The following is a 12,701-nucleotide window of genomic DNA, read 5'->3' as shown; positions in this document are numbered from 1 at the left end:
CTAGTATTTTTTCCAACCCTATGAGTATGACACATTCTCCGAAGACCGTGGTAATAATCAATTTTCCTAGTAAATTCTCAACTTGTCTCCGTTGGTTTATCATAACTTCATAACATGGAATGTCAAAATCAGATCACTTCCAACCTACCAAAAGATCTCCAATAAATATGTATATCACTCAAAGGTGGTGACATAAGAGCGACAACGTTTAATGTAGCGTGCACTTCGGGTGCTAATCAAGCAGAGATCATGATCTCTGAAGGTTTGACAAGGGTGGCAGTACTAATAACAGCTGAAGTATTTCTAGTGGTATTCTCAATACCAGTCTACGATAGTTGTGCAACCTAGCTATATATATGGCCATTTATATTGATGGTAAATAAATGATTTGCACCAATACTAGTATTAACAATGTTTCTGAGGCAAAGCTTACGAGGTGTTAGTGATTTGAGCCTCCTGCATTCTATAATTTACTGCCCGAGTTGATCTTGCTTGCCAAATACCCAGATATATATGGCTCTTCAGTAGTAAGTACAATGATATGGTATTTGCCGGCAGCTATTTTGGTTGCTTACTCAAAGATGAAGCAAGATTTGGCGCTCTCCTAATTGTAGTACCTTTTGTAAGTGTGACAAAAGAGAGCCCCGCTAAGCCTAGTAGTAAGCTCCCTAACCCTTGTCAGGGGCCAATGCAGTATGCATATGTTGTGAGAGCACCCCAATTCCCTTTTGTATGATATAGTTCAATGAACTTTCCATTACCCAATTACATGCTCGTACGCGCTCTACGGTCCGTCACAGTAAGTGACTAACCTGTCGTTTGTGACGGTTGTCTAAGTCATCAGCCTTGACATTTTGAACAAGTAATGCTGGTTACTGACTCTCATAGATCCTCAGATGTAAATGAAGCCTTCGATGGCAAGAGCAAAAGTTGGAGTATTGCCAGCTGTGACCTGTGTGAAAACAGCGCCTTTGAAAATACTGACCAAGTCTACCTTCCTAGGCATAGACTTTTTCAGATATAAGTCAGCAGTATCTACATCCACCATGCCGCCATCCTAGACTGTATGCTACCCCAGGGCTGGAACATTGTTAAATTCTAAAACAAGATCTCGTTGATGCGTGTAAGAGCCGCACAATATATGCCACCACCAGCCAGCTGGACTACACCAACCCGGGGTGGGTATTCAGGCAAAGTGTGGCGATGTCATCGAATCCAAGGAATGATCAAGCCCAACCTCGCCATTCTTATTTTCTCTGAAGACGGAGACATTAGATGCTGAGATGGAGGGTGATCGAGAATGCCAGTGTCGGGTATCTAAGCCTTGCGTCGCCTGGGCTTGGTAGCCGTGCCCGCCTCTGCCGATATACGACGCTATTTTGATTTGGATTTATTAGCCATGGACTCTTGATGAAGCGAACGTGTCTAGTCACTTGAAAAGAGATGAGCACAGGTTTGTCGATAGGGGACTTGGCAATCTTGCTCGCTCTGCTCTTGATTGAAGTTATTATGCTAATGCCAATGTCACTAAGGATAAGGCGTTTTTGCGGCTTTGAACGAAAGTTGACACACGGATGTTGCAATAAACTAAGGAGAGATGGATGGCCAGAAGATACCATGTGAGACCAGGAAGCAAATATAACTCATACCATTGGGTCGCCCACCCCAGACCAGGTTCGGATGAAATATTAAATAGTTCTTCATTGGCGTTACAGCCAAGCGCCAGAGTGATCTATACCTGATCAAGGATCCCAGTTGGATAATGTGACAAATCGCATGGGGACGGTCCGAAGAGAGTGAAAAAAGAAAGGAACAGCACGAGGACTTTCCTCGTCAACCGAGCACATTCAGTCCTCAACACAAAATGCCCGCCACACCGCCATCGTGGAACATCTGTTAGTACAGTGTAACATTAGGAACTGCAAACTTCGATTTTTCTTCCTATGACCTTCGATGTTAATCTGTTAGTCTACTGCGCGTCTCTGAATGACTCGGTTAAACAAACTGAGCCTTTGACTTGCTATAACGGAGGCAAATGTAGTACCCGATTAACTGTCCTTGGGGGCGGGGGGGGAGGGGGGAAGGCAGCTATTATTGCATCCACCGGAGAAATGAAGATTAGAGTACCGGTATTTTAGCAAGGGCATTATCAAATGGTGAGGGCTGTGATGCCTGGTCGTAGCTTCGAAAGTTCTGTTTATTCCCGACAAAAGTTAGGAGGTGCAATGCGCTGTCCATTATAATAATGATCTACAAAAACTAAGACATGTGACGTAGGTCGGTGCTCTATTACCTTGCAGATGGCTGTCGCCAGGGGTCTATACAAGCTCCCGAGATGATGAATGTTATTGATCCTAAGAATAGTACATCAAGTCCACCAGGACTGAGACCCTCATAGGAATCGCCATAACAATAGAACAAGAGTACTCACGATCAATATTGATCAGTTAGAATGCCCTGAATAGCGTTCGAAGCGGCTACAAATTAGGCGTCTCTTCAGGCCTTTCCCCACTTTTCAGTAGGAAAGCCAGTGAGCTTATAGGTGTCTTTGACTAAATGGAATAACATTCGTGAGATTGTGCATTATCCTCCTGGGCCTCATCCAGTGGCTAAGCTATGTCGTCAGACAGACCAACCCCTTGCTATAGAACAATTGCTAACATCCTGCTAGCTTCACTCCAAGTAGCAATATCCTGGCTAATGTACCACTTGGTGGAGTGATACGCGTATTCTCACTATTACTAATACAAACTAGTGGGCCTCGGTAGAATCCCACCCCATACACGTGCACACAAGGATCTAGTGGTAAATAAGGGTCTCAGATTCATAGGTATCTATGTACTCTACAATTCTATCTCTTATTATGGACAAGTACGGAGAGTTCTGTCTTAAGACTATCATACACAAGACGTCAAACCTATCTCTTGTAGGTGGGTCTTGTAGGTGCACGAGTAATGAGTTTGGTCGATACCAATCCATGAAACGAATCACAATCCCCTCGTGAAGACGAAGGGGAAGCAAACAGTCCATTATTGCATCCTCAAGACAAGTGCAATTGTTTGGGGCTGAAAGCTCGACTTTGTAACGAAATTTTCTGATATGGTACAAGCGACACGTTTCTCACCTACAAGCATATTATGGATTTAATGAGATCTCGTCGTAATATAAGGAGGGCAAGGATTCTTAGCATTCACATGGTTACACGCACACATATCCAACTCGACCCTAGTACCCGATCATGCAGGTCTGGTACCAGGTACCGAGGTACGTCTGTTACATAATAAGCAGGATTATATTGTTCGTTCTCCAAGAGGCGAAGCAAGGTTTATTGACCACGACTTGAGCTGCCATCTTATTGTCAATGCAAGCTAGATTGGACACCCTTATGGAAGGAAGTCCTATTCTTAATTTATCGGCAATTTGCTACATTCCTGAAGACCTCCAGTATGTGACTGCCAGCAGGAACTGCGGACACTCTTGCATAACCTGGAATATGCGCTGTTGCATTCAAAACCCTATTACCATCGAGCAGGATCTGCAATCTTTCCACGCGTCGCCCAAAGATCGGGGCGTATATTGTACCTTGTTTTATCGTCGTGGGCACTGTCAAGTTCGCTGTGAAAACCCCTGTCTTGGATATTCTCCACTCCGCCGAGAAGTTTCCGCTTCGCGTCGCAAAACCACCTCGTGCATAAGTCAAGCCTGACCCAGCGGCCGCCGGCGCGAACACCCAGTCTCCGTCCTCATCTTGATTGACATTCACGCCGGGCACACTTCGGATTCCCACCACATCGTTGATGAGATTGTACGTCGGCCCGGTGCTCCAGGCGTGTGCTAGGGAAACGAAGGATGGATCCCCGGGATAGAACGGATATGACAGGGTGCCATCTGTGCTGTATCCCTCAATCATGGTGCTGTTGCTGAAGGTATCAAGCATGTAGCCCCACGTCGTGCGCAATAATCTCATAGCTGCAGTTGCATTACCGGGGTTGGCAGCGAACTGAGCGCGAAGCTCTTCGCCTGAAATGAAGGGCGAGATGGCGCCAGGCGCCTCAGGGGCTGGCGGGCCATAGACTGTGAGCCGGCTGGCAAGATTCTGGGCTATGCGCAGAGCCTGCGCCCTGTCAACGGTCAGATTAAAGTTGATAGCGAGGGCATTCCCGTCTTGGGGGAAAACAGCTCTCCCAGCTGTAGTGGTGTTGTCGTAGAATAGCCCTGTGGCGTCTGAAAACAGTAAACGGTTAGCCGACGCCTTGACACGCTCAGCAGTCGAGGTCCATTTCGCGGCCATTGCTTCGTCTCCAATGTTCGAGTATTTGCAGAGCGAAGCAGCTAGGTTGAGTGCATGATAATAGATTGCGTTTAAGGCCGTGTTCTCGCCGCCTTGCCCGATCCGTCCCCAATCCGATGGCATAGTTCCAGAATAGAGGCCGGTAGTTGTGTTGACATACTGGTCTGTCGCTTCCAACCCCCTGACCATGGATTGGAAGTAACGAAGGCCAAAGTCACCATCGCCAGATGCGATGACGTATTCGCAGAAAGCTATGATGGTCCAGAGATGGTATGTATCCGAGGATGCTGCGATAGTAGTCAGCTACCCATATGATTGATCGTCAGAGCATCAACAATCTAGCTATGCGGATCGCCACTCACGAACTCGTCCAGCCAGCAGGCTGCTTAATGGGGACCCTCCGTAAGGGAATAACTGAGTCGAGTTGTTTTGTTCATCCATCATCGACTTCAAAGCATTACGGATGCTCAAGAAATTGTCCTGATTCATTGCCACCAAGACACTCTTCAGAGCAATGTCGAGATCGCCTGCCCAAGGATTTCGATCGCGTTTGGCACCATCTGCGAGGAAATAATCTGTACTAGCGAGTGTTCTTGGTTGAACATCATTAGACCAGCCGATCGGCGACTGTAGCCACTGAGGGCGGTTCAAAGACGAGTTGGCTGGGACAGTGCAGAGCTGGAGTGTGTAGGCACCAGCGTACCAAATGCGATCTAGCAATGGATCGGAACTAGAAAAGTATCCAGAGTACGATTGTAAGTGGTCTGCAGGCTGTGCTGGTTGCGCGGTGAAGTGGACGGTCGGCGTTCTCAGAGTTACTGACGTGTTCCACGGAACCCGAGGACCAAGGGAGAAAGTGAGGTACCGAAAGCTTCCGCGAGCATACTTGGACTCAGGAGTGTAGACTCCTGCCGTCATAGGAACATACAGCGTGCCATCCTCGTGGTTAGTAAAGACCGAATTGTCAGATGCAAAGCCGGCAAAAAGCAGTGTCTCGCTGTAAGCTATCCCGAGGCCTTGACAGTTATCGGCGCAAGTAAAAGTGGGGAGCTCAGAGATGCCGCAGTTCCTTCCATTACATTTTGATGCATGAATCTGGAACGTGGGAAGGCCGCATATGATTTGGGCAAAGTCGAAGGTAACAGATGCGTTAGCCCCTGACAAGGCGAATGCTGCATCCGCAGACACGTCGGCAGTATCATTCGATATAAAACTGACGTTCCCTGTTACTTTGGCGATGCGTTTGGCAGTAAGTGATCGCGATGGCGGCGAGTACATTTGAGCAGGACTTGGGTTTCCTATCACATGGCCGAAGATGCCCAGCAGGGAGACCGTGGCCACGAACGAAAACGGTGCATAACGCATTGTGTCAGCAGAGACAACGATGATTGGGATGGTGAGGGAGAGAGAAAAGAATCACAGCAGGTACGAATCTGTCAAGCATGCAGAATGGCTCGGTGTCGCTTCATTTATTACCGTAGACGACACAATGCCAAGCAGGTATTGGGATGCAGTTTGTGGGGCTGGGGAAAGCTAGTCTTCAGGGGGCTAGCCAGGTAGGCACAGCCCCCTTGTAGGCCCCCTGTAGCGAGATTCCAGCGGGGAAGGCTTGAGAAATTGCACTGTGCTCTGTCTATGGCCCCTTATAACAATATTATCTTGAGGGCATTAGCCACTATGACTAAGAATATCTGCGGAGCATATGATCGGTCTGTGATAGACTAATCTTGATATAAAACCAAAGGGGCCGAGATTCGAAGTGGCTTAGCCCAGACTGAAACGAGGGACACTGTAGGTAGCCAGCCTCCCTTTTGATCCCTCGTGAAGTTGGCGATCACAAGGAATGCCCCTGTATGTGCCCGTATCTTTCCCTGATCCCACCATCCCACGCAGGCCAGGCGTTACGCCGTGACATCTCTTGGAGCAGTTGAACAAACCTCCTCGTCTTCTCAAGAAACTCTCTTCATTGTGTTCCTCAGTTGAGGAAAATATGGTTAATTGGTTGATCTTAGACTTCTAGTTTCTTGTCGCTAGTGTACTTTCAATCATTGTTCATCATATGCTTGATATCCTCTATTTCAGCTTCTGCTCCCTCTCCTACTCTTTCCAATGTTTAATGTTCTGATTCGGTTTGTTCGAGGCTGTTGAGCAAGTTCTTGATGCAGAAGAATAGCAAGTTGTAGAACCTCGGCTGAAATTGACGAACTTGCAAGATCAGGGTCGATCGGCCCCCCTATATGGTCTCCAACTGTACACTACGGCCAGGCGGGGTTTGAGCACACGAGCTCTGGGGACGCCTTGCCGTATTCATACAACCCTCAATGCTACTGTACAGTAGCGGCAAGAGTAGGTAGTCGTCTATATATTCTACCTCTATGTAGGTAGGGCGGGTCATTGGCTGGTAGACCCCTCTTGTTGTCCACCTTGCACAATGATCTCCGTTCATTGTCACCATACCTTACAGAAAGTTAGAGCTGCTTTTCCGGTACAGAAGCTCCTGAACACATCGAGGACATTCGGAGCATCTAAGCAGACTGGAACTCCAGGACAGTGAGGTACATAGATAAACGGATGGTTCTACTCGTAAGTCTGTACCAAAAAGTTTTAAGGGGAACACGAGATGGGTTTTGCTACTTGACCCAGTCAGATTTGCTCAATCACCGCTAAGTACACCAAGACCAAACTCATATAGCCAGGGGCCTTAAGAGAAGTGCTGCGCGTAGCATTGGATCATCTCGTAATCTAGATCAAGTAATTCACTAGAACCCATTTAGATCGCTGCGTAATTCCTAACTGAGATCTCGGCAGGCCGCGAATGACCTTGTCTGGCCACACCAAGAAGTGAGCACACCTAAAGCAGAGCCTGTTTCCCACAGTTCCCCAAGAGCATCTAGGCTAGAGATAGCAGATTATATTGCGGCCACCTTCCATCCTCCTGGCATCTGATCCGTGTAGATACTCTGCGGATCATACTTCGACCGTATTTCCTTCAGTCTTGCCACGTTTTCTGGCGCATAACCCTGGAAGACTGGCTGGTTCTTGTCCGCATCATTCAAGTAGAGATAGGGACTGGCAACATTCAACGAGGTCAGCTTTTCGTCTATAATAGCATTGACATCAATGAGGAACTGGTCGACTTTCGGTGTATCAGCGGGATTTGCGTGCATGATAGCCTCCTCGACCCATATATATGGCGCCTTGGTAGCGTCAATTCCCATCGGATCTCCAGCCGTGCCATTCCTATTTGTGGAGATGAACGACTCGGAAATGGGCATCATGGCTAGAGTCGCAAGAGAGTTCGTCACGTTAGCAAGGCGCTGGCTAGCCATGCTAAGGAAAGTGTCGTGGATAAACTCCATTGCTTCTCTGTTTGCTCGAAAAGAAAGCACATGGAAACGGAAGACCATGCCGTGTACTCTCTCGAATCCTGTCTCTGTCTCGTTTGACCAGTCCGAGAATGGTCGATATGAAAATGTACTCGACGCGGCAGGCAACAGCGCATCAGGTCCAGTGAAGTTGGACAATGCGGGTGGCGCCGTGACATTGCCGTTATAGAAGAGAAATGACGAATATGCAAAATCACTTCCTGTGGAAGACGTCCAGGTGACAGTTGGTGTGATTGCAGCTTTCTTGTCAAGGCCACCGTCGAAAGCAAAGCCAAACACACTGTCAAGATATTCATCACGCAGCCCTGTGCCATACGAGTTCTGACCGACAGTCACAGCCGACGCCTGGATGGTTTTCAACGCAAAGCTTGTGACAATGGCGAAGCTATTTCCGCCACCGCGCAGCGCCCAGAATAGATCCGAGAACTCATTGGTCGCTGTTGCATTGAGGATAGTGCCGTCAGCCAGCACACACTATCTCCAAATTAGTTTATCGTCTTTACCAGCCGCGAGACCTCCGCCGCTGTCCCGGTGTTGCCCGAGTGACTCACCTCGTAACTTGCGATATTCGCCGAGGCCCATCCATACTCGTTGCCGAAAAACGATATCCCGCCGCCGAGCAAAAAGCCGGGGACACCGACGACTCCCATCCGACCTCCGACGACCGTAAGTCCATACGGCTCTAAATATCGATAAACTGCCCCCCATCGGTTTCCGGGACCCACGGATACTGTCATGAGATCTTCTGATAACTGCAGCTGTTGCAGCCCGGAACTCGAAAGCAGAATACCAGAGGAGTCGATATTTGCAGCGCCAGGGATCGGCATATGGCCACCGCCGCGTATGGCAAATTGTACTTTTGATTGAACAAGAGTCTTCACTGCGAATGACATGATTTCTGCACTTGTGGGTGCAAAGATACAGGCCGGGCCGATCCACTCGGCGGCGGAATAATAATCTAACAATAATCAGCATGTATCCCTCAACTGTAGGATCAAGCCTGACCGTGATTAATTGTCGTGTAGGAGGTGTCATTGGGGAAGAAAGTGGAATCAGGGTGCACTTGTCGAAAGAACTCGCATGCAGATGCCGGGGTTGTTGCGTTTGTAAATTCACCGCACCCACGAACATGTGGGAAAGCCCATAACAAGGCTGAAAGAAGTTTTCGAGACACCATCGTGAGAAAAGTCAGGCAAGGGTAGTCAATGCTTAATTGTCCTAGGCCGACTTTGACGGAAGATCTTTATCTTTATACTTTATACTACAACTGTCATTCGGTAACCCGGCAATACTTACGAGTACGAATGGAAGGCATGACGACCATGCTCATGCTCAGCCCCTTTTACTCCTGGATAATCTCCGTCCCATACAGACAGTGGGCTCGACGAAAACGCCAGTGTGGCAATGACTTCACTAAAAATTTACGGACGATGTTACTGCTTTCTCGAATAAGTGACGAAGGGTCATGGATTATTCCCGGCTGATCGACGAAACAAAGCCTGCCCCGCTCTAAAATACGCGTATCAACAAGGATTAGGGTTACATGGCTGTCAACTGAGGGGCAAGCGCCGGTGCGATGGGCGATCACTCAGGGGATAACTTAGCACTAATCATACACGGGAAATAACACAGGGTACCTCGGGATTGTGAAATACGCACTACGGCTCCATTATGTACACGGTTCAACCCGTACCACTACAGGCTACTATGCAGTAAGCCATCAAACGCATGAACCTTGATACCGGGCAACCTGCTCTGCAAATAGCTTTACTTTCAGAGGCTGATAATTGCTTGTTTTCTATAGGAACCCATTTCTGAACTAGCCTGAGGGTCCTCAAAGCTGCAAAGGTGCACACACGTTCATCTTTCACTACGGTGATTTTTCTCGGCTAGACATTGTTTCGTTTTCTAGGCACCTCGAGCTCTATCTCGGCAAATCTCATGTAGCTTTGTAACTGCTCAGTGAAAGACTGCCCAGTCTGCATACTGGCAAGCAAGCTGACGTAGCCTACTGCTTGTTGAGACGAGGCTCAGAGGACACTAGTAGTAGTCTACGGGCGCAGGAGAGGTTTGGCCAATATCGCGGCCGATATACCCGAAAATATGAACGATTCCGAACCGTAGCATAGCATTCATGAAAGAGTTTCTGCTCCACGCGTATACCTTATTAATGCCTTCCAACCCGCTGAACTCGATCCTGACGATCGTAGGTTCATGCGCCCCACCTTCGGCAATACCCTTGCGACATGAATTGGATTAACACGGTATTCTGGTTATTACGATCTGAAGGTGTGGATACTCACACTCTATGTATATAATACGACACGTTCCGCTAACTCCTGGAGAACTTGAATTGAGGCAAGTTGTGATCACTGGTGAGCTATCCAACTCCACGAGTCATCATGCTTATCTCTCTTGTTTTAACTATCTGCGCCGTTGCTTCGGCGCAGCAGGTCTACGTGTCCACCTCTGGCCCATTAGCTCTGCCCTCATGCACAGCAATTCCCGTTTCGTCAAATATACTTCCATCTTATCACCACAGTCGGTTCTCTTACACCCAGACAGAGACTGTTCGTACGGCAATCTCTGTCCAGACCTTTCCAATCGAAACTTATGGTCCGCCTTACTCGGAAGTGAGCCATCTGCTCCCACCTTTATCAACTACTTCCTGGAGCAATTGGGATCCTGCTGCTACATCTACACCCACAGATGAGGCGGATCCTTACGGCCAGGCTGCCTATTCTGCCCTGTGGCAAGCTGCAAGTATGCGCAACTTCAAGCGAGGCATTTATTCCACGACTGTGGCGCCGACACCAGTTCCCAAAGCAGAACTAGTCTTGCCTCCTCCACTCCTATTTACCCCGGCCGGCTGCTACCTATTTCCTTGCGACTTCATGCTCGGTATCAATAGCGCTGCGGCGCAGGTCGAGGGGGCGGCGGCCGACGAGGGAAGGACGCCTGCAGCTCCTGACTTCATCACCGAATTCGCTCGAAGTATAGGAGCTGACACCTCAAGCTTAGAGGATGACTTCATCGCGACTGAGAACTACTACCTCTATAAGCAAGATATAGAGCGTCTTGCGTCAGTTGGCCTCAAATACTATTCTTTCAGCATTGCTTGGCCACGCATATTACCTTTCGCGGTTCCAGGCACGCCGGTAAACAAGCAAGCATTGGCACACTACGACGATCTAATCAATTTCGCAATTGAAAAAGGTGTCCATCCCGTCGTGACACTCACCCATTTCGACACTCCCGCGCAGTTTATCGGGGGTAACGCGACCGGTCTCAATAAAAAACCGTTGTTTGGAAACCTGAACTTGGGTTATCAGAACGATACCTTTGAGGACGCCTTTGTTCACTATGGCAAGATCGTCATGGCACACTTCGCTGACCGGGTCCCTATCTGGATCACCTTCAACGAGCCGCTGACTGGCTGTGATACTGGGCCTAGCATTGATCATGTCATCAAATCTCATGCACGGTTGTATCATTTCTACAAGGATGAGCTTCAAGGTACGGGCAAGGTCAGCATAAAAATGGGAGCCGCACCAGCACTACCTCAAATACCTTCAAATGCGTCATATGTTGCCGCCACAAAGCATTATAACGACCTGAACATTGGGAGCTTCCTGAACCCTCTCGCCCTTGGGCAAGACTTTCCGGACGCGTATAAGCAGACGATTCAAGATTATGTGCCGTTGACCCAAGATGACCTGGCATATCTGAATCATACTCTGGGTATGTTCTATCCGACCTTAGCAGCTTTGCAACGTCATTTCGTTTAGTAGGAACCACAGCTAACGCAGGTGTTAGACTTTATCGGCATCGACTTATACGTGGCTCCAATTGTTTCCCCCGTTGTAGCTGATATTGCGACTTGCGCGGCGAACAATGTGAGCAACCCGTATTATCCACAGTGCGTCAGTACGACGGAAAAAACGGCCAACGGCTGGAATGAGGGATATCATGAGGAGTATATAGGGTACACAGCATCCGCCTTTGTTCGGACCCAGCTCAACTACCTCTGGAACACATACCAGATGCCGCTGGTCATCACCGAGTTCGGATTCTCAACGGCAGCCAGTCGCGCCTCGACAGACTTGAATGATATCCGGTTTGACGTTCTCAGGTCGGAGCATTATCTTGGCTACCTGTCGGAAGTTCTTAAGAGTATTTGGGAAGATGGGGTGCACGTTATGGGTGCATTCATGTGGAGCTTAGTAGATAACTGGGAATGGGGTACTTTTGACCACCAATTTGGCTTACAGTATCTCAACAAGACCACTCAGGAAAGGGTGTATAAGCGAAGCATATTTGATGTGGTGGACTTTGTCGAGTCAAGGATGACGAACTCTTCCAGTTGCTGAATTGGGTCCATGGTAGTGCAAAGCTGAAGAATATTCTTTATTGTCTAAAATGGATTAATGCCAAAATCTTTAACATTATTTTATTTTATAAATAGCCTATCATTTTATGGAAAGACGCTACTGGAGGCCTATATACCAACTCTATATGCCACCCTCAAGACAAAAGGAAGGCTCCTGGGTCATCGAACGTTTGCATTGGCTAATAGCCGGAATTTCATTTGTGTCTCCCTGGTCACTGACCAGAACACCAAAAGTAACTCCCCAACTCAATTGTAATTTTCCTCCGTGCTCGAAGCCGACCGTTATAATGGGAACAAATCACCTAGACGCATCCTTTGAAATTTGTATTCTCTTGGTGCTTTCTTCTTTCCTGTGATAACACATTAGAACAAATCTCCAAGTGAAAAGTTTCAGGGAGACAGACCGTAGAGTCCACAATAAAGCGTCTCGGGAGTTAATCTCTTGTTCGTTGTGTCTGAATTTTACCTAATGTCTGCTACATGACTGTGACAATCGGATAGGGTTATTCCGGCATCGATAGCACTATATATAGCACTCAGTAGGCGATCTACGGTGCTCGCATCTTAAGGACCTACATAACACTCATATTACACTTACATACTACCTACGAAGGGAGCTCCGCGCTACGTAGCC

The 12,701-nt window shown here is 48.1% G+C and overlaps 2 protein-coding genes across 2 annotated transcripts; one reads left to right on the top strand and one right to left on the bottom strand.

Annotated features, from left to right (window-relative positions):
- Nucleotides 1–7,200: 7,200 nt before the first annotated feature.
- Nucleotides 7,201–9,001, bottom strand: UCRPA7_7375 (putative fad binding domain-containing protein; the record flags this gene model as incomplete). The annotated part of the gene is made up of 3 exons (XM_007919906.1): nt 7,201–8,151; nt 8,229–8,359; nt 8,974–9,001. 3 exons carry the CDS (start codon nt 8,999–9,001, stop codon nt 7,201–7,203), a joined length of 1,110 nt encoding a protein of 369 aa, XP_007918097.1.
- Nucleotides 9,002–10,442: 1,441 nt separating this feature from the next.
- Nucleotides 10,443–11,465, top strand: UCRPA7_7374 (putative beta-glucosidase a protein; the record flags this gene model as incomplete). Its single annotated transcript, XM_007919907.1, has 1 exon — nt 10,443–11,465. One exon carries the CDS (start codon nt 10,443–10,445, stop codon nt 11,463–11,465), a length of 1,023 nt encoding a protein of 340 aa, XP_007918098.1.
- Between the last annotated feature and the right edge of the window lie 1,236 nt (nt 11,466–12,701).

This window comes from Phaeoacremonium minimum (genome assembly GCF_000392275.1).
Source record: "Phaeoacremonium minimum UCRPA7 unplaced genomic scaffold PA7_03_scaffold_519, whole genome shotgun sequence".
Classification (NCBI taxonomy): domain Eukaryota; kingdom Fungi; phylum Ascomycota; class Sordariomycetes; order Togniniales; family Togniniaceae; genus Phaeoacremonium; species Phaeoacremonium minimum.
This window is presented reverse-complemented; position numbering and strand designations above follow the sequence as displayed.